This window comes from Ostrea edulis, chromosome 3 (genome assembly GCF_947568905.1).
Source record: "Ostrea edulis chromosome 3, xbOstEdul1.1, whole genome shotgun sequence".
In the NCBI taxonomy this organism is placed as follows: Eukaryota; Metazoa; Mollusca; class Bivalvia; order Ostreida; family Ostreidae; genus Ostrea; species Ostrea edulis.
In genome coordinates this window covers 95,417,686-95,444,868 of record NC_079166.1, presented here as the reverse complement: position 1 = coordinate 95,444,868, position 27,183 = coordinate 95,417,686, and the positions used below count along the sequence as shown (strand labels likewise).

At 36.3% G+C, this 27,183-nt stretch overlaps 1 protein-coding gene across 2 annotated transcripts in view; it reads right to left on the bottom strand.

Moving 5' to 3' along the window:
• LOC125677320 (uncharacterized) overlaps positions 1–24,724 on the bottom strand; it is a 25,456-nt gene extending 732 nt beyond the window's left edge. Inside the window, exons 1-9 of one of the 2 annotated variants that reach the window (XM_056159531.1) lie at positions 24,556–24,724; positions 22,603–22,755; positions 21,863–21,999; positions 21,346–21,452; positions 20,166–20,287; positions 9,961–10,262; positions 9,054–9,196; positions 4,197–4,318; positions 1–3,626 (exon numbers count right to left, since the gene is read on the bottom strand). The exon at positions 1–3,626 is cut by the window's left edge and continues 732 nt beyond it. In XM_056159531.1, the coding sequence (XP_056015506.1) occupies positions 3,106–3,626; positions 4,197–4,318; positions 9,054–9,196; positions 9,961–10,262; positions 20,166–20,287; positions 21,346–21,452; positions 21,863–21,999; positions 22,603–22,735 (1,587 nt within the window). In that variant the 5' untranslated portion in view covers positions 22,736–22,755; positions 24,556–24,724 and the 3' untranslated portion in view covers positions 1–3,105. Of the gene's footprint in view, positions 3,627–4,196; positions 4,319–9,053; positions 9,197–9,960; positions 10,263–20,165; positions 20,288–21,345; positions 21,453–21,862; positions 22,000–22,602; positions 22,756–24,433; positions 24,454–24,555 lie in introns of those variants that run through there. The other variant, XM_056159532.1, reaches the window with a different exon arrangement.
• Positions 24,725–27,183: the final 2,459 nt, after the last annotated feature.

Sequence of the window (27,183 nt, the reverse complement as noted above, 5' to 3'; positions counted from 1 at the left end):
AAGGATCTAAATTTAATTAAATTCCATTTATTACTTTTACAGGAGTAATACATGTTTAAGTATGTCTTGTATATATCTTAGTTCTATAAATAGAAGCTGCATCTGTTTTACAGCATGTACATCCTGTATCGCCATGGTGATTTATGATTGAATAATTAACATGATAAATAAACACTCTGGGTTATACATTAAAATTCTGATTAGTACCAATATATTGTTTCATTAGAAAATAAGATGCGACACAAATATTCACAAAAGTTACACAGTCACATATGTCATAAAAATCCTTCCTGTAAAGCACAAAGCTTAGCCAACTGTGTGCTCATTTCATGATAAATTCACAAAAAGAATTCTAGCAACATTGCAACCTTGTGCATGTACAACAACACACATTAACTCGTGGCAGGAAAGTGGGGGAGGGGGGCACACATTAACAACTCGTGGCAGGAAAGTAAAGGGGGGGGGGACACGCATTAACAACTCGTGGCAGGTGGGGGGGGGGGGGGCACAATACTTCAGCTCTCGTGTATACGAAACAAGACCTTTCAAGGAATGTAGTGTGCGTGGTGCATTGATTTATTCAGTGAACCAGAGGCTGATTTGATCTAAAAGAAAAATATAGATCTACCATTTCTGGTGTGTGTCACATAATTTGAGCAACATAAACTATAAGCATATTGAAGGCAATAATTTCACTGTTCAGCAGTCTCTGATCAGTTTCTCGTTGATGAACACTGTCACAAAATGTCACCCCTGAGAGTTCTTGTACATTGTAACATGAACACATGTTCATGTAAAAAGCTGTGAAACAAACTCGTACATGTAATTTTGAATATACAGAATGATGATAGCCTGGCTTTTAGATGTGTGGGGGTGGGGGTGGGGGTGAAGTATATGACAATTAGTAAAAATCAAATAATTAAGACTCCGCATATATAGAGGAATATAAAATTAATATAACAATTAAAACTTTATGAATGTTGTTTCCGACTCGCAAGTCAAATTTGACAATCTGCAGCAAGAGATTCATAGAATCATATGTGCTAACAAGCAAGCACGTAAATAACCTACAAGTACAAGGACAGAGATGTAGATAATATCTTTAAAAAAGGGGGGTGCAACTCCATTTAGTAAAATAATGTTTAACATCAAAAAAGTGCAGAAGCATCCCCTAAAGGAACTGGTTTTGTTAAAAAAAAATTCCGGGGGTGGGGATGGGGGGGGGGGGGGTGGTAACCCCTATATGTGCCACTGACTTAATTCTCACACATACTTGTAATGTAATATACTTAGCAGTAAAAATGACCGTCACACAACTTCATGATTAAAATAGCACTAATGTAGTGAGCTAAACATCTCGAACATTAATTAACATGTTATTCTGTTCACATTAACATGTTATTCTGTTTAAGCGCTTACAAATACAGTATGTGTACTTATTGTAGCAGGATTCAAATTTTAGAACCTTTAGCGGTGAAGTAAGAGCACTAAATCGTTACACTTAAAAATGAAATTCTCTATCTATCCATCATCATAGACTGAAGAAGCACTAAATCATGAAATTCTCTATCTATCCATCATCATAGACTGAAGAAGTGCTAAATCATCATTATGCTAAATAGCGCATCAGCTCCGAGTCCATCAAATCTAATTACACTAAAATAAGCAGACGCACAGTAATTAATAAAACACTGGTATAGCACAAGAAAAGGTGGCTCACGCGATTCTCATGGCATTAATTTCACGTGAATATTTTGCATGTCATTGAGATGGCTACATGAAAACACATGCTATTCGCATTAAATATTCACATGGTGTTCATGCAAAATATGTTCGGAATTCATGTGAACATGATCTGTCTTGTAATGCGAACATTAATTTTAATCTGGATTTCCAGACTGGAGATGATGATCGTGTGATTTTAAGCAGGATTAAGACTAATAATAAAGTTAACAGAAAATGACATCATTATAAATGATGTTATCAGTATTATGTGTCTAAAACATGGAAATACAAAATAATGTTTTATATTAAGCTTTGATGTTCCCGTTTCTTCATAGTTCAATGTTGCATAAATATTGCAACATTTTCATGCGAATATTGACACGATTACCACATAAAAATCACTGAAAGTTATATACAGTATTAACAAAAAATTGTATGATTTTCACCAGAATATCCTGTGAGTGTATTAATTTGTATGTGTGATTTTTTGTATGTCATTATCTTGCTCAATATGTTGCTCAATATTTGCATGGTTTTCAAACAAAACGGAACATGCCTGAAAATCCCGCGAGTCACTTTTCACTACACAGAAATAACACCAGGTGTTAAAGAGTACCACGTGTATAAATTCACATGAAATGTACATAGTACATAAGTAAATTATACAAAGTTGCATTCATTATCTGTGAACTTGATCAAAGCAGCACTGACCAATATATAGTCTTCTTTATAAATAGCATACATTTTGAATTAATAAATAAAATTAAAATCTACATAAGCAGTGTAAAAATCCAGAACTCGAAACACAAGGGAATGAATCACATATTGTAATTATCTAAATGTTGCCTCCCTAATCGGGTCACAGGGCGGGAAGAGAGACGCGGAGGGCAGCTTTAACATACAGAGTACATATTTTGTACTTCATTGCAACAACTCAGTAAAGTACTACATAACTAACTAAACTTATAAAGTTATAATTTCATAGTGTACAGTTGAACTTTGATATCTTGAACACCGATCTCTCGAAAATCATGGATATGTGATGTCTAAGTGATTCGGAAGTCCCAACCACTTATTCTTTCTCTACCCTCGATAATTCGAATACTCGGATATCTCGAAGTTTTTTCTCGGTCCCATCAAGATCGAGATAACAAGGTTTGACTGTACTAATCACAACTTCATGATTAAATAACATACTTCATTACTTCATAACAAACTAATTAATAACTAAATATTGTAATCGCCAAAGCCAAAGCAACCCAGGATATAACTCATACATACTGGGGAAAATACATCATACACGCTCTTACACGTAGAAATTCTATCTGGTCTACATCCTGTAGGTGGCGGGGAAATTCTGTCAACATCAGGGTGGGTTTTTCACCAGTACTCGAGATCAGAATCGCCCTCATCCTGGCTACTCGCCAGATCGCTATCGTCCGACACCGAACTTTCCCCGCTCTCCCCGGTATACAGGTTTTCCGGTGGAACAACCTTATACCCGGAAAAGCGACTCGCCATCTGGTGTACCAGAAGCTCAACCTCAAAGTTAATCAAAGAATCGCCGGGAAGTCCCAGTCGCACGACGAGAGCTTGGAGCACGGTCCGGTTCAAAACCAGATTGATGTATTCATCGTAGACGTCCATCTGTCGGAGATCAGCGTTCTGGAGACAGCTTTTGAGAGAGTTTGATGGCAAGAGTTTTCCGAGTGACTTTGTACTTTGAAGAAAGACTTGTTGGAAGATTGTCCGCGTGGCCAGCTGACGAAGTCCAGCAGTAGTCTGACCACTCATCATCCTCACCAGTTTGTCGGACACCACCTTCAAATGTTCAAATTCTGGAAATTCGTTGTCTAATAGTTCCTTTACTTCTTCAGTTATTTCTTTCCTGTTGAAGTAACCTGTGGCAGGAAAAAAATCCTTGTTAATAGCAAAACAATATACTATAATGGATCGCCTTAATTATCTACAAACAGTGACAGGAAGTGAATTAATACACAGATCTAAGTAAATGTCTTCCTCCTCCTGCAGCTGAAGTCACCAAACGAGGAGATCCCATACATATGTCTCCACAACTGTAAATCGCATTTCATTCACTCTTAAATGGAAACAATTGCATGAATCCACTAAATGTCCCGATATAATTTAATACCTGAATTCACTAGTCTCTGATATAATTACCTGAATTCACTAATTTCTAAAATCATTACCTGAATCCACTGATCTCTGAAATAATTACCTGAATCCACTGATCTCTGAAATAATTACCTGAATTCACTGATCTCTGAAATAAATACCTGAATCCACTGATCTCTGAAATCATTACCTGAATCCACTAGCCCCTGAAATAATTACTTGAATCCACCAATTTCTAAAATCATTACCTGAATCCACTGATCTCTGAAAAACTTACCTGAATCCACTAGATGTTGAAATAATTACCCGAATCCACTAGCCCCTGAAATAATTACCTGAATCCACTAGGTGGGAATATTGCTGAGGAGCGCGAGCTAGAAGATGATAAGTGTTCTGAAAGCCGAGGGTTCTTTGGAGTGGAATGGACAAGAACGATACAAAGATTGGAGAGAGCTTCCTGCAACACAAAAAGATTTTGTTATTTCTGATTATGCTACCTGTCATTAAATCTAACGACTTGTCAAGCTACATCTAGATCTATATAATTGTTGAGCTAAATCTAGATCTATATAATTGTCGAGCTACATCTAGATCTATATAATTGTCGAGCTACATCTAGATCTATATAATTGTCGAGCTACATCTAGATATATATATAATTGCTGAGCTACATCTAGATCTATATAATTGCTGAGCTACATCTAGATCTATATAATTGTCGAGCTACATCTAGATCTATATAATTGTAAGTGCATTGACTGCTGTCTGGGCACTGAGTGAATTAATGTTTACATAAGCGTCGTAACAGTGTATATGATAAGAAAAGTGATTTTGGAAAATACATGTAGTACCAAATTGAATGTGAAAGGAGTTTATCACTGTGAGTTAACTATATAAACTTGTGTATTATAAGATATTTCTTTCAAATTTTTAATATCCTGGTGCAAATTTTAAAAGACATTCAAGGTCTGTTGTTTCATATGCTTTCAAAAACTGAAAGATATGATAATTGATTCTTAAATTTCATAGGTAGGGAAAACACAGTTCGGTTGAACAAAAAGTGTGTAAAGTATTCATTTCACGACAAAAACACATAAGATCTAAAAGTCTACAACTTATATTGATATATTTCTAGTCTCAGGTATTGATGTGAAGGGGACATTTAAGTGGGAGGAAACCCTAGTACCCTGACGAAACCCATGTGTCATGTGATCACGATATCCTCTCAAATATGACCACTGCCGATCATGGGGATCGAACTCGGGTCGCAGTGGTGAGAAGCTAAGAGTGTTAACCACTAAATACCCAGACACATCCATAAGGTGTTCTGTTTTACATCAGGTAACTTTTCCGAAAGCTACACAAGTGAGCAAACAATAAATCAAGAATTCTGAACAAAATTGGATACAATACTATTGGTGTAATTATCCCACCACTGAACAAATAAGAAAGGTAAAATACTACCCTTGTTAACGGAAGAAAGATAAAGCCAAAATTTAAATCAATCATATTTGCACCAAAAATGTAACACATATCAACTCAAAACTCTTGGCTTAAAATTCACAAATTTTTGGTTCTTTATACGTTTCTACTTGGCAAATATCCACAAATATCCATTCAAGCAGGTAAGGACATAAAACAAAGAATTTATTGAGGTTAGCCTTAATAGGGTATCATTTTCTTCCTATCTGATTACAACTAGACTCCTTGGCAGTCTATGACACACACCCTCTCTGATTACAACTAGACCGGCCCTTAGCAGTCTATGACACACACCCTATCTGATTACAACTAGACCGGCCCTTAGCAGTCTATGACACACAACCTCTCTGATTACAACTAGACCCACAGGGGCTAAGCCCGTTTTGGGCCTGAACTCTGTGATACCATAAATATACTTAAAATAGACTTAAAATCTCAAATACCTTAAAACTGATCAAAACATTATTCTTGTGATATTGCACTAAGAGAAGGAAATTGAACATTATTTCTTGGCTTTTTTAATTTTTTGTTTTTGTTTATTCTATTTCATTTAGATTATTATTACTCATTTTCCCCTTCTTTAAAGTGTTAGACATTTCGGGTATTTAGTGTATTCATTAAAATGGCAGCTCTTGTCAACAGTTGATGCTGCTGAGGAAAAATAAGTCGTGTAATGTCTACACGAAGAACATTATTAAAATATGAGGAAGTAAGTAGCGTATAATTGATGTGAAATTTTAATTGACAGGTCCGAAATCTTCCATACTAGTCTGAATTTCGCTGCTGTCATAGGCGAGAAACGACTCCGTGACCTGGACCGGTAAATGTTCTAGTAAAAATAAACAAGTGAAATCGAGAGAACGATGACGTATATCTTTGTTATTTTAAGAACCAGTGACTTGAAATCTGGCATGCAAGTAGTTAAAACATTAATCTATGCAAGGAAAACAACAAATTACGCATAGCTTACCTAGTTTAAGATTTTTTAGGCATTTGAAGCGAGTGGTTAATTTTTTATCTGTGTCAGAGTTAGACCCCTTTCTATATTTATGGTATCACGGAGTTCGGGCCCAAAACGGGCTTAGCCCCTGTGACTAGACCGGTCCTTAGCAGTCTATGACACACACCCTCTCTGATTACAACTAGACCGGTCCTTAGCAGTCTATGACACACACTCTATCTGATTACAACTAGACTCCTTAGCAGTCTATGACACACACCCTCTCTGATTACAACTAGACTCTCTGATTACAACTAGACTCCTTAGCAGTCTATGACACACACCCTCTCTGATTACAACTAGACTCCTTAGCAGTCTAGGACACACACCCTCTCTGATTACAACTAGACCGGCCCTTAGCAGTATATGACACACACCCTCTCTGATTACAACTAGACTCCTTAGCAGTCTATGACACACACCCTCTCTGATTACAACTAGACCGGCCCTTAGCAGTCTATGAAACACACCCTATCTGATTACAACTAGACTCCTTAGCAGTCTAGGACACACACCTCTCTCTGATTACAACTAGACTCCTTAGCAGTCTATAACAAACACCCTCTCTGATTACAACTAGACCCCTTAGCAGTCTATGGCACACACCCTCTCTGATTACAGCTAGACCCCTTAGCAGTCTATGACACACACCATCTCTGATTACAACTAGACTCCTTAGCAGTCTATGACACACACCCTCTCTGATTACAACTTAGCAGTCTAGGACACACACCCTCTCTGATTACAACTTAGCAGTCTAGGACACACACCCTCTCTGATTACAACTTAGCAGTCTAGGACACACACCCTCTCTGATTACAACTAGACTCCTTAGCAGTCTAGGACACACACCCTCTCTGATTACAACTAGACTCCTTAGCAGTCTATGGCACACACCCTCTCTGATTACAACTAGACCCCTTAGCAGTCTATGGCACACACCCTCTCTGATTACAAATAAACCCCTTAGCAGTCTATGGCACACACCCTCTCTGATTACAAATAGACTCCTTAGCAGTCTATGACACACACCCTATCTGATACAACTAGACCGGCCCTTAGCAGTCTATGACACACACCCTCTCTGATTACAACTAGACCGGTCCTTAGCAGTCTAGGACACACCCTCTCTCTGATTACAACTTAGCAGTCTATGACACACACCCTCTCTCTGATTACAACTTAGCAGTCTATGACACACAACCTCTCTGATTACAGCTAGACCCCTTAGCAGTCTATGACACACACCCTCTCTGATTACAACTTAGCAGTCTAGGACACACACCCTCTCTGATTACAACTTAGCAGTCTAGGACACACACCCTCTCTGATTACAACTTAGCAGTCTATGACACACACCCTCTCTGATTACAACTTAGCAGTCTATGACACACACCCTCTCTCATTACAACTTAGCAGTCTAGGACACACACCCTCTCTGATTACAACTAGACTCCTTAGCAGTCTATCACAAACAACCTATCTGATTACAACTAGACCCCTTAGCAGTCTATGGAACACACCCTCTCTGATTACAACTAGACCCCTTAGCAGTCTATGGCACACACCCTCTCTGATTACAAATAGACTCCTTAGCAGTCTATGACACACACCCTATCTGATACAACTAGACCGGCCCTTAGCAGTCTATGGCACACACCCTCTCTGATTACAACTAGACCCCTTAGGAGTCTATGACACACACCCTCTCTGATTACAAATAGACTCCTTAGCAGTCTATGACACACAACCTCTCTGATTACAGCTAGACCCCTTAGCAGTCTATGACACACACCCTCTCTGATTACAACTAGACCGGCCCTTAGCAGTTTAGGACACACACCCTATCTGATTACAACTTAGCAGTCTATGACACACACCCTCTCTCTGATTACAACTTAGCTGTCTATGACACAGACCCTCTCTGATTACAACTTAGCAGTCTATGACACACAATCTCTCTCTGATTACAACTTAGCAGTCTATGACACACGACCTCTCTGATTACAACTTAGCAGTCTATGACACACAATCTCTCTCTAATTACAACTTAGCAGTCTATGACACACGACCTCTCTCTGATTACAACTTAGCAGTCTATGACACACACCCTCTCTCTGATTACAACTTAGCAGTCTATGACACACACCCTCTCTCTGATTACAACTTAGCAGTCTATGACACACACCCTCTCTCTGATTACAACTTAGCAGTCTATGACACAATCTCTCTCTGATTACAACTTAGCAGTCTATGACACATAACCTCTCTCTGATTACAACTTAGCTGTCTATGACACACACCCTCTCTCTGATTACAACTTAGCAGTCTATGACACACACCCTCTCTCTGATTACAACTTAGCAGTCTATGACACACAATCTCTCTCTGATTACAACTTAGCAGTCTATGACATAACCTCTCTCTGATTACAACTTAGCAGTCTATGACACACAATCTCTCTCTGATTGCAACTTAGCAGTCTATGACACACGACCTCTCTGATTACAACTTAGCAGTCTATGACACACAACCTCTCTCTGATTACAACTTAGTAGTCTATGACACACAGCCTCTCTGATTACAACTTAGCAGTCTATGACACACACCCTCTCTGATTACAACTTAGCAGTCTATGACACATAACCTCTCTGATTACAACTAGACCCCTTAGCAGTCTATGACACACACAGTAATAATTCTGATAAACCTTTTGCGTTTCCTGGTTTCCCAAACCGTTCCCCTAATTGCGGGATCCGCCCCTGCCTTCAGCAGTTTCTGACAAGCCAGCACGTCCCCCCTCAGCACGCTGTGGAACAGAGCTGTCTGACCCCGATTATTGCTGATGTTCACCTGTATAAATATATATACAGTTCAACTTCAAATTGAAAATATATTGTATTACGTAAACTGCATGGTTGGGAATAAAAATCCATAAACTTACTCAAAAAATGTTAAAATGATTGTTTTGCTATTCGAATGTTTTAAACTAGACATGCATGCTGTAAACCATAATTCCCAATTTATAAAAACAACAACAATGATTTGACCCAGTTCCTGTACCAAAGAGTGCTGTGACGGCCCTGATTTCCAACATTATAGTCACTGCAGTATTACAAACTGCTACAATAGATGTGTATTTGATGATGGCTAGAACGAAAAACGCAGAATTTGTCGAGGAAATTCATCCGTCACATTAAAGAGTTATATAAATATCATCAGTTGAGCAGTACATTTATGATCTTATAATATAGACAGTATTAAATATATCATATTATCCCAAAAAAGTGCATAAGGGTTCTATATGTGTGAATGTTTAATGAGATCTTCAAAATGCTTGAATTAATAAACTCAAAGAGCAAGCTAGGACATTTCATCACATGAATTTCACTAAAAAAAATTGTGAAAAATAAAGAATTTTAAAAATTCAAAATAGAGAACAAATATTTAGTTTAATGTAGGAAAATGTGCCATTCACATACCAACACTGTTAATCTACACACATCACAGGGGCCGTCTGTTCTCATTAAAACAATATGATTTATGATTTTTTTTACAGCACCAGAGCAAGCCCCTGTGCACAGGTACGTTCCCACGCTTTCCTGGCTCAGCCGTACCTGAATGTTTTTCAGTGACAACATATAATCCAAGAAATCGTGCTGCACAGAAAACGTGGTGTTCGTGTCCTCATACGTGTCATCGCTCGTCGTGGACCAGTCCTCGAAGAAATCGTAGTCCTCGGTCCCTAACACGTCACACATTGCCAGGAGGGGGGAGTTCCCGCGACAGTCCAGCGCGTTTATGTTCGCTCCGTTTTCACAGAGAACTTTGAACAGGTGGGTGTCGACAGACAAAGTGGCGGTGCGGTGCAGCGGCGTCATTTTGGTTTCATCACAGATATTTATATCTCCTCCATGACCTACAGTTTATCATTATTCACATATCAGTACACCTAGCACAACACTGTGTTATAGTACTACAGTTTATCATTATTCACATATCAGTACACCTAGCACAACACTGTGTTATAATACTACAGTTTATCATTAATCACACATCAGTACACCTAGCTAGCTAGCACAACACTGTGTTATAATACTACAGTTTATCATTAATCACACATCAGTACACCTAGCTAGCTAGCTAGCACAACACTGTGTTATAATACTACAGTTTATCATTAATCACATATCAGTACACCTAGCTAGCTAGCACAACACTGTGTTATAATACTACAGTTTATCATTAATCATATATCAGTACACCTAGCTAGCTAGCACAACACTGTGTTATAATACTACAGTTTATCATTAATCATATATCAGTACACCTAGCTAGCTAGCACAACACTGTGTTATAATACTACAGTTTATCATTAATCACATATCAGTACACCTAGCTAGCACAACACTGTGTTATAATACTACAGTTTATCATTAATCACACATCAGTACACCTAGCTAGCTAGCACAACACTGTGTTATAATACTACAGTTTATCATTAATCACATATGGGTAAACCTAGCTAGCTAGCACAACACTGTGTTATAATACTACAGTTTATCATTAATCACATATCAGTACACCTAGCTAGCACAACACTGTGTTATAATACTACAGTTTATCATTAATCACATATCAGTACACCTAGCTAGCACAACACTGTGTTATAATACTACAGTTTATCATTAATCACACATCAGTACACCTAGCTAGCTAGCTAGCACAACACTGTGTTATAATACTACAGTTTATCATTAATCACATATCAGTACACCTAGCTAGCACAACACTGTGTTATAATACTACAGTTTATCATTAATCACATATCAGTACACCTAGCTAGCTAGCACAACACTGTGTTATAATACTACAGTTTATCATTAATCACATATCAGTACACCTAGCTAGCTAGCACAACACTGTGTTATAATACTACAGTTTATCATTAATCACATATCAGTACACCTAGCTAGCACAACACTGTGTTATAATACTACAGTTTATCATTAATCACACATCAGTACACCTAGCTAGCTAGCACAACACTGTGTTATAATACTACAGTTTATCATTAATCACATATGGGTAAACCTAGCTAGCTAGCACAACACTGTGTTATAATACTACAGTTTATCATTAATCACACATCAGTACACCTAGCTAGCACAACACTGTGTTATAATACTACAGTTTATCATTAATCACATATCAGTACACCTAGCTAGCTAGCACAACACTGTGTTATAATACTGCAGTTTATCATTAATCACACATCAGTACACCTAGCTAGCTAGCTAGCACAACACTGTGTTATAATACTACAGTTTATCATTAATCACATATCAGTACACCTAGCTAGCTAGCACAACACTGTGTTATAATACTACAGTTTATCATTAATCACATATCAGTACACCTAGCTAGCTAGCACAACACTGTGTTATAATACTACAGTTTATCATTAATCACACATCAGTACACCTAGCTAGCTAGCACAACACTGTGTTATAATACTACAGTTTATCATTAATCACACATCAGTACACCTAGCTAGCTAGCTAGCACAACACTGTGTTATAATACTACAGTTTATCATTAATCACATATCAGTACACCTAGCTAGCTAGCACAACACTGTGTTATAATACTACAGTTTATCATTAATCATATATCAGTACACCTAGCTAGCTAGCACAACACTGTGTTATAATACTACAGTTTATCATTAATCATATATCAGTACACCTAGCTAGCTAGCACAACACTGTGTTATAATACTACAGTTTATCATTAATCACATATCAGTACACCTAGCTAGCACAACACTGTGTTATAATACTACAGTTTATCATTAATCACACATCAGTACACCTAGCTAGCTAGCACAACACTGTGTTATAATACTACAGTTTATCATTAATCACATATGGGTAAACCTAGCTAGCTAGCACAACACTGTGTTATAATACTACAGTTTATCATTAATCACATATCAGTACACCTAGCTAGCACAACACTGTGTTATAATACTACAGTTTATCATTAATCACATATCAGTACACCTAGCTAGCACAACACTGTGTTATAATACTACAGTTTATCATTAATCACACATCAGTACACCTAGCTAGCTAGCTAGCACAACACTGTGTTATAATACTACAGTTTATCATTAATCACATATCAGTACACCTAGCTAGCACAACACTGTGTTATAATACTACAGTTTATCATTAATCACATATCAGTACACCTAGCTAGCTAGCACAACACTGTGTTATAATACTACAGTTTATCATTAATCACATATCAGTACACCTAGCTAGCTAGCACAACACTGTGTTATAATACTACAGTTTATCATTAATCACACATCAGTACACCTAGCTAGCTAGCACAACACTGTGTTATAATACTACAGTTTATCATTAATCACATATGGGTAAACCTAGCTAGCTAGCACAACACTGTGTTATAATACTACAGTTTATCATTAATCACACATCAGTACACCTAGCTAGCACAACACTGTGTTATAATACTACAGTTTATCATTAATCACATATCAGTACACCTAGCTAGCTAGCACAACACTGTGTTATAATACTACAGTTTATCATTAATCACACATCAGTACACCTAGCTAGCTAGCTAGCACAACACTGTGTTATAATACTACAGTTTATCATTAATCACATATCAGTACACCTAGCTAGCTAGCACAACACTGTGTTATAATACTACAGTTTATCATTAATCACATATGGGTAAACCTAGCTAGCTAGCACAACACTGTGTTATAATACTACAGTTTATCATTAATCACATATCAGTACACCTAGCTAGCACAACACTGTGTTATAGTACTACAGTTTATCATTAATCACATATCAGTACACCTAACTAGCACAACACTGTGTTATAATACTACAGTTTATCATTAATCACATATCAGTACACCTAGCTAGACGACACTGTGTTATAATACTACAGTTTATCATTAATCACATATCAGTACACCTAGCTAGCTAGCACAACACTGTGTTATAATACTACAGTTTATCATTAATCACATATCAGTACACCTAGCTAGCTAGACAACACTGTGTTATAATACTACAGTTTATCATTAATCACATATCAGTACACCTAGCTAGACGACACTGTGTTATAATACTACAGTTTATCATTAATCACATATCAGTACACCTAGCTAGCACAACACTGTGTTATAGTACTACAGTTTATCATTAATCACATATCAGTACACCTAGCTAGACAACACTGTGTTATAATACTACAGTTTATCATTAATCACACATCAGTACACCTAGCTAGACAACACTGTGTTATAATACTACAGTTTATCATTAATCACATATCAGTACACCTAGCTAGCTAGCACAACACTGTGTTATAATACTGCAGTTTATCATTAATCACATATCAGTACACCTAGCTAGCTAGACAACACTGTGTTATAATACTACAATTTATCATTATTCACATATCAGTACACCTAGCTAGACAACACTGTGTTATAATACTACAGTTTATCATTAATCACATATCAGTACACCTAGCTAGACAACACTGTGTTATAATACTACAGTTTATCATTAATCACATATCAGTACACCTAGCTAGCACAACACTGTGTTATATAGTACTACAGTTTATCATTAATCACATATCAGTACACCTAGCTAGCACAACACTGTTATAGTACTACAGTTTATCATTAATCACATATCAGTACACCTAGCTAGCTAGCACAACACTGTGTTATAATACTACAGTTTATCATTAATCACACATCAGTACACCTAGCTAGCACAACACTGTGTTATAATACTACAGTTTATCATTAATCACATATCAGTACACCTAGCTAGCTAGCACAACACTGTGTTATAATACTGCAGTTTATCATTAATCACATATCAGTACACCTAGCTAGCTAGCACAACACTGTGTTATATAGTACTACAGTTTATCATTAATCACATATCAGTACACCTAGCTAGCACAACACTGTGTTATAATACTACAGTTTATCATTAATCACATATCAGTACACCTAGCTAGCTAGCACAACACTGTGTTATAATACTACAGTTTATCATTAATCACATATCAGTACACCTAGCTAGCTAGACAACACTGTGTTATAATACTACAGTTTATCATTAATCACATATCAGTACACCTAGCTAGACGACACTGTGTTATAATACTACAGTTTATCATTAATCACATATCAGTACACCTAGCTAGCACAACACTGTGTTATAGTACTACAGTTTATCATTAATCACATATCAGTACACCTAGCTAGACAACACTGTGTTATAATACTACAGTTTATCATTAATCACACATCAGTACACCTAGCTAGACAACACTGTGTTATAATACTACAGTTTATCATTAATCACATATCAGTACACCTAGCTAGCTAGCACAACACTGTGTTATAATACTACAGTTTATCATTAATCACATATCAGTACACCTAGCTAGCTAGACAACACTGTGTTATAATACTACAGTTTATCATTAATCACATATCAGTACACCTAGCTAGACAACACTGTGTTATAATACTACAGTTTATCATTAATCACATATCAGTACACCTAGCTAGCACAACACTGTGTTATAATACTACAGTTTATCATTAATCACATATCAGTACACCTAGCTAGCACAACACTGTGTTATATAGTACTACAGTTTATCATTAATCACATATCAGTACACCTAGCTAGCTAGCACAACACTGTGTTATAATACTACAGTTTATCATTAATCACATATCAGTACACCTAGCTAGCTAGCACAACACTGTGTTATAATACTGCAGTTTATCATTAATCACATATCAGTACACCTAGCTAGCTAGACAACACTGTGTTATAATACTACAATTTATCATTATTCACATATCAGTACACCTAGCTAGACAACACTGTGTTATAATACTACAGTTTATCATTAATCACATATCAGTACACCTAGCTAGACAACACTGTGTTATAATACTACAGTTTATCATTAATCACATATCAGTACACCTAGCTAGCACAACACTGTGTTATATAGTACTACAGTTTATCATTAATCACATATCAGTACACCTAGCTAGCACAACACTGTTATAGTACTACAGTTTATCATTAATCACATATCAGTACACCTAGCTAGCTAGCACAACACTGTGTTATAATACTACAGTTTATCATTAATCACACATCAGTACACCTAGCTAGCACAACACTGTGTTATAATACTACAGTTTATCATTAATCACATATCAGTACACCTAGCTAGCTAGCACAACACTGTGTTATAATACTGCAGTTTATCATTAATCACATATCAGTACACCTAGCTAGCTAGCACAACACTGTGTTATATAGTACTACAGTTTATCATTAATCACATATCAGTACACCTAGCTAGCACAACACTGTGTTATAATACTACAGTTTATCATTAATCACATATCAGTACACCTAGCTAGCTAGCACAACACTGTGTTATAATACTACAGTTTATCATTAATCACACATCAGTACACCTAGCTAGCACAACACTGTGTTATAATACTACAGTTTATCATTAATCACATATCAGTACACCTAGCTAGCACAACACTGTGTTATAATACTACAGTTTATCATTAATCACACATCAGTACACCTAGCTAGCTAGCACAACACTGTGTTATAATACTACAGTTTATCATTAATCACATATCAGTACACCTAGCTAGCTAGCACAACACTGTGTTATAATACTGCAGTTTATCATTAATCACATATCAGTACACCTAGCTAGCTAGCACAACACTGTGTTATATAGTACTACAGTTTATCATTAATCACATATCAGTACACCTAGCTAGCACAACACTGTGTTATAATACTACAGTTTATCATTAATCACATATCAGTACACCTAGCTAGCTAGCACAACACTGTGTTATAATACTACAGTTTATCATTAATCACACATCAGTACACCTAGCTAGCACAACACTGTGTTATAATACTACAGTTTATCATTAATCACATATCAGTACACCTAGCTAGCTAGCACAACACTGTGTTATAATACTACAGTTTATCATTAATCACACATCAGTACACCTAGCTAGCACAACACTGTGTTATAATACTACAGTTTATCATTAATCACATATCAGTACACCTAGCTAGCTAGCACAACACTGTGTTATAATACTACAGTTTATCATTAATCACATATCAGTACACCTAGCTAGCTAGCACAACACTGTGTTATAATACTACAGTTTATCATTAATCACACATCAGTACACCTAGCTAGCTAGCACAACACTGTGTTATAATACTACAGTTTATCATTAATCACATATCAGTACACCTAGCTAGCTAGCACAACACTGTGTTATAATACTACAGTTTATCATTAATCACATATCAGTACACCTAGCTAGCTAGCACAACACTGTGTTATATAGTACTACAGTTTATCATTAATCACATATCAGTACACCTAGCTAGCACAACACTGTGTTATAATACTACAGTTTATCATTAATCACATATCAGTACACCTAGCTAGCTAGCACAACACTGTGTTATAATACTACAGTTTATCATTAATCACATATCAGTACACCTAGCTAGCTAGACAACACTGTGTTATAATACTACAGTTTATCATTAATCACATATCAGTACACCTAGCTAGCTAGCACAACACTGTGTTATAGTACTACAGTTTATCATTAATCACATATCAGTACACCTAGCTAGCACAACACTGTGTTATAATACTACAGTTTATCATTAATCACATATCAGTACACCTAGCTAGCTAGCACAACACTGTGTTATAATACTACAGTTTATCATTAATCACACATCAGTACACCTAGCTAGCTAGCTAGCACAACACTGTGTTATAATACTACAGTTTATCATTAATCACACATCAGTACACCTAGCTAGCTAGCACAACACTGTGTTATAATACTACAGTTTATCATTAATCACATATCAGTACACCTAACTAGCTAGCACAACACTGTGTTATAATACTACAGTTTATCATTAATCATATATCAGTACACCTAGCTAGCTAGCACAACACTGTGTTATAATACTACAGTTTATCATTAATCACATATCAGTACACCTAGCTAGCTAGCACAACACTGTGTTATAATACTACAGTTTATCATTAATCACATATCAGTACACCTAACTAGCTAGCACAACACTGTGTTATAATACTACAGTTTATCATTAATCACATATCAGTACACCTAGCTAGCTAGCACAACACTGTGTTATAATACTACAGTTTATCATTAATCACATATCAGTACACCTAGCTAGCACAACACTGTGTTATAATACTACAGTTTATCATTAATCACACATCAGTACACCTAGCTAGCTAGCACAACACTGTGTTATAATACTACAGTTTATCATTAATCACATATCAGTACACCTAGCTAGCTAGCACAACACTGTGTTATAATACTACAGTTTATCATTAATCACATATCAGTACACCTAGCTAGCACAACACTGTGTTATAATACTACAGTTTATCATTAATCACACATCAGTACACCTAGCTAGCTAGCACAACACTGTGTTATAATACTACAGTTTATCATTAATCACATATGGGTAAACCTAGCTAGCTAGCACAACACTGTGTTATAATACTACAGTTTATCATTAATCACATATCAGTACACCTAACTAGCTAGCACAACACTGTGTTATAATACTACAGTTTATCATTAATCATATATCAGTACACCTAGCTAGCTAGCACAACACTGTGTTATAATACTACAGTTTATCATTAATCATATATTAGTACATCTAGCTAGCTAGACAACACTGTGTTATAATACTACAGTTTATCATTATTCACACATCAGTACACCTAGCTAGCACAACACTGTGTTATAATACTACAGTTTATCATTAATCACATATCAGTACACCTAGCTAGCTAGCACAACACTGTGTTATAGTACTACAGTTTATCATTAATCACATATCAGTACACCTAGCTAGACTACACTGTGTTATAATACTACAGTTTATCATTAATCACATATCAGTACACCTAACTAGCTAGCACAACACTGTGTTATAATACTACAGTTTATCATTAATCACATATCAGTACACCTAGCTAGCTAGACGACACTGTGTTATAATACTACAGTTTATCATTAATCACATATCAGTACACCTAGCACAAAACTGTGTTATTATACAGGGCTTGAAACTAACCTTTATTTCACCAGTCCAGCCGGACTGATAAGGTATAATTTCAACAACTTGATATGCCTCAGACAATATTGTAAAACTTATGTAAGAATTATATTACTAATCTGGTTCATCTGATATCTAGAGAGGAATGCCAAATTCCATAACCATGTTTTCCAAAATTATGTTTTAGAAAATTAACCAGTCCCATCGGACTGACAAAAACAAATGTCAGTCTGTCCGCCAGACTTTTAACCAGTCACAGACTGACGGGCATATGTTAATTTCGAGCCCTGCAGTACTACAATTTTTCATTATTCACATTTGAATTTTCATTATAAATATCATTGATATTTAATATTGCATGTGTACTTTTATTATACTTTCATGTAAAATGCTGGAATCAGATTGCCGATAAACAGTTGAAAAAAACCATGTTGATAAGTAATACCCTCTAACCCGTCAGGGTGTTGATATCCACACCCTCCAAGATATCATATAAATATTGCATGAGAGTAACATTGAAAACTGAAATGCCTCGGTTGACAACGGTTTTCTCAGGGTGAAAATTTTCAATGTTACCCTCAACTACATGCAATATTTGTTTTATTATACTGAATGTTCGATAAACAACAAAGCAGAAAGACTTCCACCTGTTGACATTTGATCACTGTCATGCTACATGTACATTAATTTTCGTATATCGATGCGGGTATTCCCGATTACTACAAACGCTCAAACACCGTCGTCTAACAATCTACGGCGAGCCGTACGAGCATGAATTTGACGCATGTGATAATTCTTATAATATCACCCGTTGTCAAGTACGTTCTGTTACCAGTTGTTAGATACTATCGCCCTGGAGCGCATGCTTTGTGTTCTCAGAAGGTAACAATGATGTTTTTTCAAATGCTTCTCGACCAATCAATATTCAAGATTTTTACATGAAAGTATAATTACGTCTATTACAAATGCTCAAACGACGTCGTCTAACAATCTACGGCAAACAGTCGGTGCATAAATTCTACGCATGTGATAATTTTTATTATGAATGTTGAATATACTGAATGTTATAAAAACAACAAAGCAGAAAGACTTACGTCTGTTGACATTTGATCAATCACTGTCATGCGATATTTCGAATATCGTTGAGGGTATTCATGTTTATTACAAACGCTCAAACGACGTCGGCTAACAATCTACAGCGAACCATACGTGCATATATTAGACGCATGTGATTAATTTGTGATAATTGTCACCCCTCGAGAAACCATTGTCAACCTCGGTTACGCCTCGGTTGACAATGGTTTTCTCGGGTTGAAAATTTTCAATGTTACCCTCAACTACATCCAATATTTATATATGATATCACCTGTTGTCATTAAGTGCTGTTACCTGTTGCTATCATTATTAGATAATTATTTAGATGACTACTTACTGATGATGATGATGATGATGATGATGAAAACGACATGATGATGTTTACTTTGTGAGAATGGTGTTAGATAATTATTTAGATGACTACTTACCGATGATGATGAAGATGAGGTCCTCCACGTGCTGGGTTACCTCCTCTGGAGTAGTGAGGTACTGTTTATTGAGGCCTATCACAACATCACTTTGTAAATCCCACTGGCTGTGGTGAGCACTCCTAACAAAAATAGATAACACACTAATTAATTCAATCCTACAAAAAATAGATAACACACTAATTAATTCAATCCTACAAAAAATAGATAACACACTAATTAATTCAATCCTACAAAAAATATATAACACACTAATTAATTCAATCTACAACACAGAAGATTATTTACCACACATTTCAATCTACAACACAGAAGATTATTTACCACACATTTCAATCTACAACACAGGAGATTATTTACCACACATTTCAATCTACAACACATGTGATTATTTACCACACATTTCAATCTACAACACATGAGATTATTTACCACACATTTCAATCTACAATACATGAGATTATTTACCACACATTTCAATCTACAATACATCAAATTATTTACCACACATGCATTTCAATCTACAACACAGGAGATTATTTACCACACATTTCAATCTACAACACATGAGATTATTTACCACACATTTCAATCTACAACACATGAGATTATTTACCACACATTTCAATCTACAATACATCAAATTATTACTCTATATGATTTTCCCATGTTTTAGTTATTTATGGGTGGGAGGGGTTGTGGTCATATAATTAAAGAGACCTGACATTAATGTCACCTCCCCTACTCACCAGAATTCCTTACTGTGGGGATGAACAAGTTTTTCCTACTCACCAGAATTCCTTACTGTGGGGGTGGATGAGTTTTTTTCTACTCACCAGAGTTCCTTACTGTGGCGGTGGATGAGTTTTTCCTACTCACCAGAGTTCCTTACTGTGGGGTGGATGAGTTTTTTCTACTCACCAGAGTTCCAATACTGTGGTGATGAACGAGTTTTCCCTACTCATCAGAATTCTTTACTGTGGGGGTGGATGAGTTTTTTCTACTCACCAGAGTTCCTTGCTGTAGGAGTGGATGAGTTTTTCCTACTCACCAGAACTCCTTATTGTGGGGTGGACGAGTTTTTTCCTACTAACCAGAACTCCTTACTATGGGGTGGACGAGTTTTTTCCTACTAACCAGAACTCCTTACTATGGGGGTGGATGACTTTTTCCTACTCACCAGAGTTCCTTACTGTGGGGGTGGACGAGTTTGGTCAGATCGTTGTAGAAATCCGTCAACAGTTCAAGTGGACTTTTCCCAGGACCTTCATACTCAGATCCAAATGTCTACAGCAAAAGGGGTCATTATTACATGCATCTGCTAATACAGTCAAACTTCATTATCTTGAACTCAAAGATATCCGAATGTACAGTCACTCATCATACATTTAGCAAACGCACAGTCACTCATCATACAAACATACAGTCACTCATCATACAAACGCACAGTCACTCATCATACAAACACAGTCACTCATCATACATGTAGCTTTGAAGCAGTCCCCAAAATCAGGAACAGAACACAACTTACTGCCCTAATCACACAGCTACTGCGACCAGCCATCTGAACATCATGTTAAAGATAGCCGAATTATGGGGCAGAATTAATATACTATTTATTGGGCACCTTGTAAAAACATAAGTTAGTCTCTGTGACAATTTGGAATAATTACAAATACTAGTACAGTGTGCGTTACCATGGGAACTCTGTAATTGACGTTGGCACCATTTTCAACCAGCAGTCTGGCCAAGTATAAATTTCTGGGTCGGACTGCTTGCTGTTCTTCGTCTACACCACAAAGACATATAAACAGAGGGGTTCTCTGGTAACAGCCTGTAACAGAATATTACCAACACATAAGCAGAGGGGTTCTCTGGTAACAGCCTGTAACAGAATATTACCAACACATAAACAGAGGGGTTCTCTGGTAACAGCCTGTAACAGAATATTACCAACACATAAACAGAGGGGTTCTCTGGTAACAGCCTGTAACAGAATATTACCAACACATAAGCAGAGGGGTTCTCTGGTAGCAGCCTGTAACATAATATAATATATGTATATTGATACAGAAATAGTGAAACCCCTATAAGAGGAAAATAACAATCAATTGGATATAATGAAATTTGGTAATAATGAACTGTTTTTACTTGCCTTGTAGGCTCGCTATAACTGTTTTTACTGTAGATAGGTTCCCTGGTGACAACTTATACACAAAGAAATAATTGTACGATACACACAGAGAGAGTTCAATTAATGCTGAAAGATTCGACAACTAGGAATATATATGATGTCAATACATTATTTTCAAGTATTGTAACATTATACACAATAAATTTTATTTTGTTACACCAGCACGATAGATCATACCTTTAAGTGTTGTACAGTAACATTATACACAATAAATTCCATTTCGTAACACCAGCACGATCATACCTTCATCGAGATACGATGGGTTGGTGTTATCTCGGATGATTGCTTCAGCCGCGGAGTACTTCCTGTTTTCTAGCGCTCGCGTGAGCACGGTGTCGTTAATTCCGAATTCTACATGAAACACACCCCCTGCCATGGTCTGTGTTCATTAGGGCCCTAAAACATGTATTAAAAAAATACTGAAATTGTTACATTTGTCACACACATTGTATTGGGTCTATAGATATTTTACAAGCATAAGTGCTTTTAAATTGACTTGTATCTGAGTCAACAATTGTAACAGGAAGGATCAACAAAATGGACGAGACAGAGATTTGAACACAGGAGGCTAGATGTCCTGATTTTCTTTTCATGTGTTCTAGCATCTGAGCTACCTGACACCAGCGATTGAACTCTTTCCACAATAATCTGAGTGATCCCTAAATCCTGACTCTCCAGGCAGACATACTCACCAGTTGTCAGTTCCTGGGGCCGATCATGACACTAAATATCTGATCAACAGGATGAGAGATTGCAAATCACCAGACCAGGATTTGAACCTGGGCCCACGGTATCTCTATAGTCAGGTGCTTTACCAACGTACCTCTCAAACAATGGCAAGCAAACTCAAACTACCAGAACAATTCAGAAACTGTCACCTTTAACTTAAATCTTGTTGATTTTGATTCCTATTTAATTATAAGCAAGTTAAAACCAAAACTGTGTATCCCACGGATAGCCGGCGCTGCAGCTACTGACATACTAGTATACAGCTGGTGTATAATATATTCTGTTATAGATCATACTATTAATTAAAATAACACGCCTGTTATTGAACTAGTCATTAATTAGTACTGACATACTATTCTGTTACCTGTTATTGAACTAGTCATTAATTAGTACTGACATACTATGCTGTTACCTGTTATTGAACTAGTCATTAATTAGTACAGGGCTCGAAATTAACATATGTCCGTCAGTCTGTGACTGGTTAAAAGTCTGGCGGACTGACTGACATTTGTTTTAGTCAGTCTGATGGGACTGGTTAATTTTCTAATTAGCATCATTTTGGAAAATATACTTAATTATATGAAATTTCATACACATTTGGCATGCTTCGATCTGTTTAATCAACCGGACGAATCTGATTCGTAAATATAAATTCCACATTTAAGTGTTGCAATATTGTCTAAGGCATAATGAGTTAAATTTCATTTTAACAAAATATATTTGATTAATTCTGGAAAACTGTTGGACTGGTAATTTTTTCTGCGGACTGGTTAAAATTATACCCCATCAGTCCGGCTGGACTGGTGACATAAAAAGTTAGCTTCAAGCCCTGTAGTACTGACATACTATGCTGTTACCTGTTATTGAACTAGACATTAATTAGTACTGACATACTATTCTGTTACCTGTTATTGAACTAGTCATTAATAAGTACTGACATACTATTCTGTTACCTGTTATTGAACTAGTCATTAATTAGTACTGACATACTATTCTGTTACCTGTTATTGAACTAGTCATTAATTAGTACTGACATACTATTCTGTTACCTGTTATTGAACTAGTCATTAATTAGTACTGACATACTATTCTGTTACCTGTTATTGAACTAGTCATTAATAAGTACTGACATACTATTCTGTTACCTGTTATTGAACTAGTCATTAATTAGTACTGACATACTATTCTGTTACCTGTTATTGAACTAGTCATTAATTAGTACTGACATACTATTCTGTTACCTGTTATTGAACTAGTCATTAATTAGTACTTTCCATTAGAGATACACTGTAACACCAGCAGAAGAATGTGTTGATTAGCAACACTTACAATGGAGATAACTAACTCATTCATTAGAACACGCAGTAGTTCGGGTTATAACAGCAATGTTGTTATTGAGAAACAGCTGATCGGTGCGATATCCGTCTCTGTCTAGAGCTATATATAGTTTAGTATTGTTTGGGGTACCTCGGCTTATTCTGTATATCTCGTGCTCCTCGTCGACTCCAACATTTATAAAATCCCTGTTTCCCTGTATCCACTTTCTGGTTAACGTTTCCCTGAACCTCACGCCACACTCCGTCATTCAACTCAAAGCACCTGTCACAATGCTTTGTGTGTTGTTTTGTGCGGTGCGTTTGATTCGCACCAATGCGTTCCGATTGCTTTCTCTGCGATAACAATCGGAACCCCTCGCCCAATGTAGTTACGAGGGCTAGCCTCGGGTAATTTCCTTTGAAAAGAAGGCACAATAGACATAAAAAGCCATGCATTTACGAGAAATACATTGAACTTATTTCCTTTTGCACGTTAAAGTAAGGAATGTATGGCACAAAAGGCCCGGGTCCAAACCTTATTTAAAGTGTCTGATGTATGAATAAATCAAACAGCCTCTATAAAATTGTAGGAAGCAGATCTCTAGCTACAATCGGAAAAAATAACAGAAGAAGAGCTCCACAAAATTATAGCAAGCAGAACTCGATAAAATTTTCAATCAAATTCAACAGAAATTACCCGAGTCATTTTTCACTAAAAGAGATTTGAATCGTAGATAGGACCTAACTTAATTTCACTGATAAAACGCATAAACAGAATGAAAATAAAAACACAAAGCATATTTAAATCAAACGCTTTTATTCCTTGAAAAGTTAAAGTGATGGCAATCTTTTTATCTTAATAGTATAGAAATGTTTATATAGGGTAAAGAAATATATATATGGAACAGAATTTATTCAAAAACCTCTACGTGAGAAGAAATCTCTCGCTGTGGCCTTCAATTCGACTTTTAGATATATCAACGACGTACGTATTATCTATTAACAATAATAATTTTCATTCATATGTCGATTCATATCCCAGTCAACTCGAAAAAAAAGACGCCACAGAGTCGCCCACTTCTGCTTCATACTTAGATATTGTATTGAAAGTAGAATTAATGAACGGCAAACTATCAACTCAACTGTATGACAAACGGGATGATTTCAGCTTCTCCATCGTCAACTTCCCATATGTATGTAGCAATATTCCATTATCACCTGCATATGGTGTTTATATATCTCATCTGATTCGATATGCAAGAGCGTGTTCTGGGTATAGTCAGTTTTTAAAATCGAAGCAGGCTACTGACAAACAAGTTGATGATGCAGGGGTTCCAACCGTCTCGTTTAAAGTCAACATTTCGCTAATTCTATGGTCGTTATAACGATCTAGTTTGCCAATACAACCTATCATTGGGTCAAATGCTGTCTGACGTGTTTCATACCGATTGTTAGGCCGTTCTTGGCACACTGATTTTGATTACGGATAACTCCGTTTATCTGATCAAGATATAGGGCTCACGGCGGGTTTGACCGGTTGAGAGGGGATGCTTACTACTCCTAAGCAACTGATCCCACCTCTGGTGTGTCCAGGGCTCCGTGTTTGCCCAACTATCTATTTTGTATTGCTTAGAGGTGTTATGAGATTGATCGCTGTTTGTTATCTTCACCTTTCATATAAGGAAGAATTATTGTCTTGCAAGACAATGATTATTCAATCACCAAAATCACATATTTGTGTGCCTGTTTGGAGGTTTAAACGTGTATGAAATAATTGCATACTGCTTTTAAATTACTGAATTGTATAATATGGAGCAATTTTCATTGAATTCAATTTTTGCTGACAAAATTACAGATAATGCCCCTTTAATAACTCTGTGCATCTCTTTCTGTGGTCATTGGTTTAAACTTCAGGTCGGCGACGGGTTAATAGCGAAGATTCAGAAGATGCGATTATTTAATTAATATTTACAAAAGCGATGTTTTCATTGTTACTAGAACAGTCATATAACCCTGAACCACCTGAATCCCCTTTGGTCTGCGTCAGAGCAAAATCCTGTGCTCTGACAATCCCAGAAGTTTTAATCCTTATACATGCATCTTTCCCAAGGCTGATGATCATATCATATTCCATTGTTTATTTATAGAACACTTACCATTTATTAGTAGTAGTACAGTTATATATAGAACACTTATACCATATGTGTATATTCACAAACATTATGTTAACAGACAGTGTAAAAATAAATCAAACACCCGGCCCATCGGGCCTATCTGCCACTTTAAATACAAAACTTAAATGCAGTACATAAAGAAAAGGGGGGAAAAGAAGCACAGCGTTAAGAAATAAAGGAAAAACAAACATGAAAACATACATACATGTTGTAAGTAAATACCTGCAGTACATCAGTGTGTTTTAGGAGATAATGGGGAAAGTATAAAACCCTATGTATGTAGACGTTGATACACATAATTTACATTCTTACCTTTTAAAAATAATTGACTGTCTACGCATTAATGAAGAATACAAATACTTTGCTACCTGGCGATGATAATTTGAAATTAGCATACATAATACATCCATATCTGACCTTAGTAACATTTGGTTAAATCTGTTTATGTATTCTCTGTATATTACTTTTAAAGACAAGTTACATGTATGTTGTAACATGTATTAGATTATAAGGAGAAGAAAATGTGGTAGTGTGAGTGATATGGCGTTCCTACTAGCTCTGGCTAGTGGGCTGACCCTTTAGCTCGATTGGTAGAGTGCTAGACT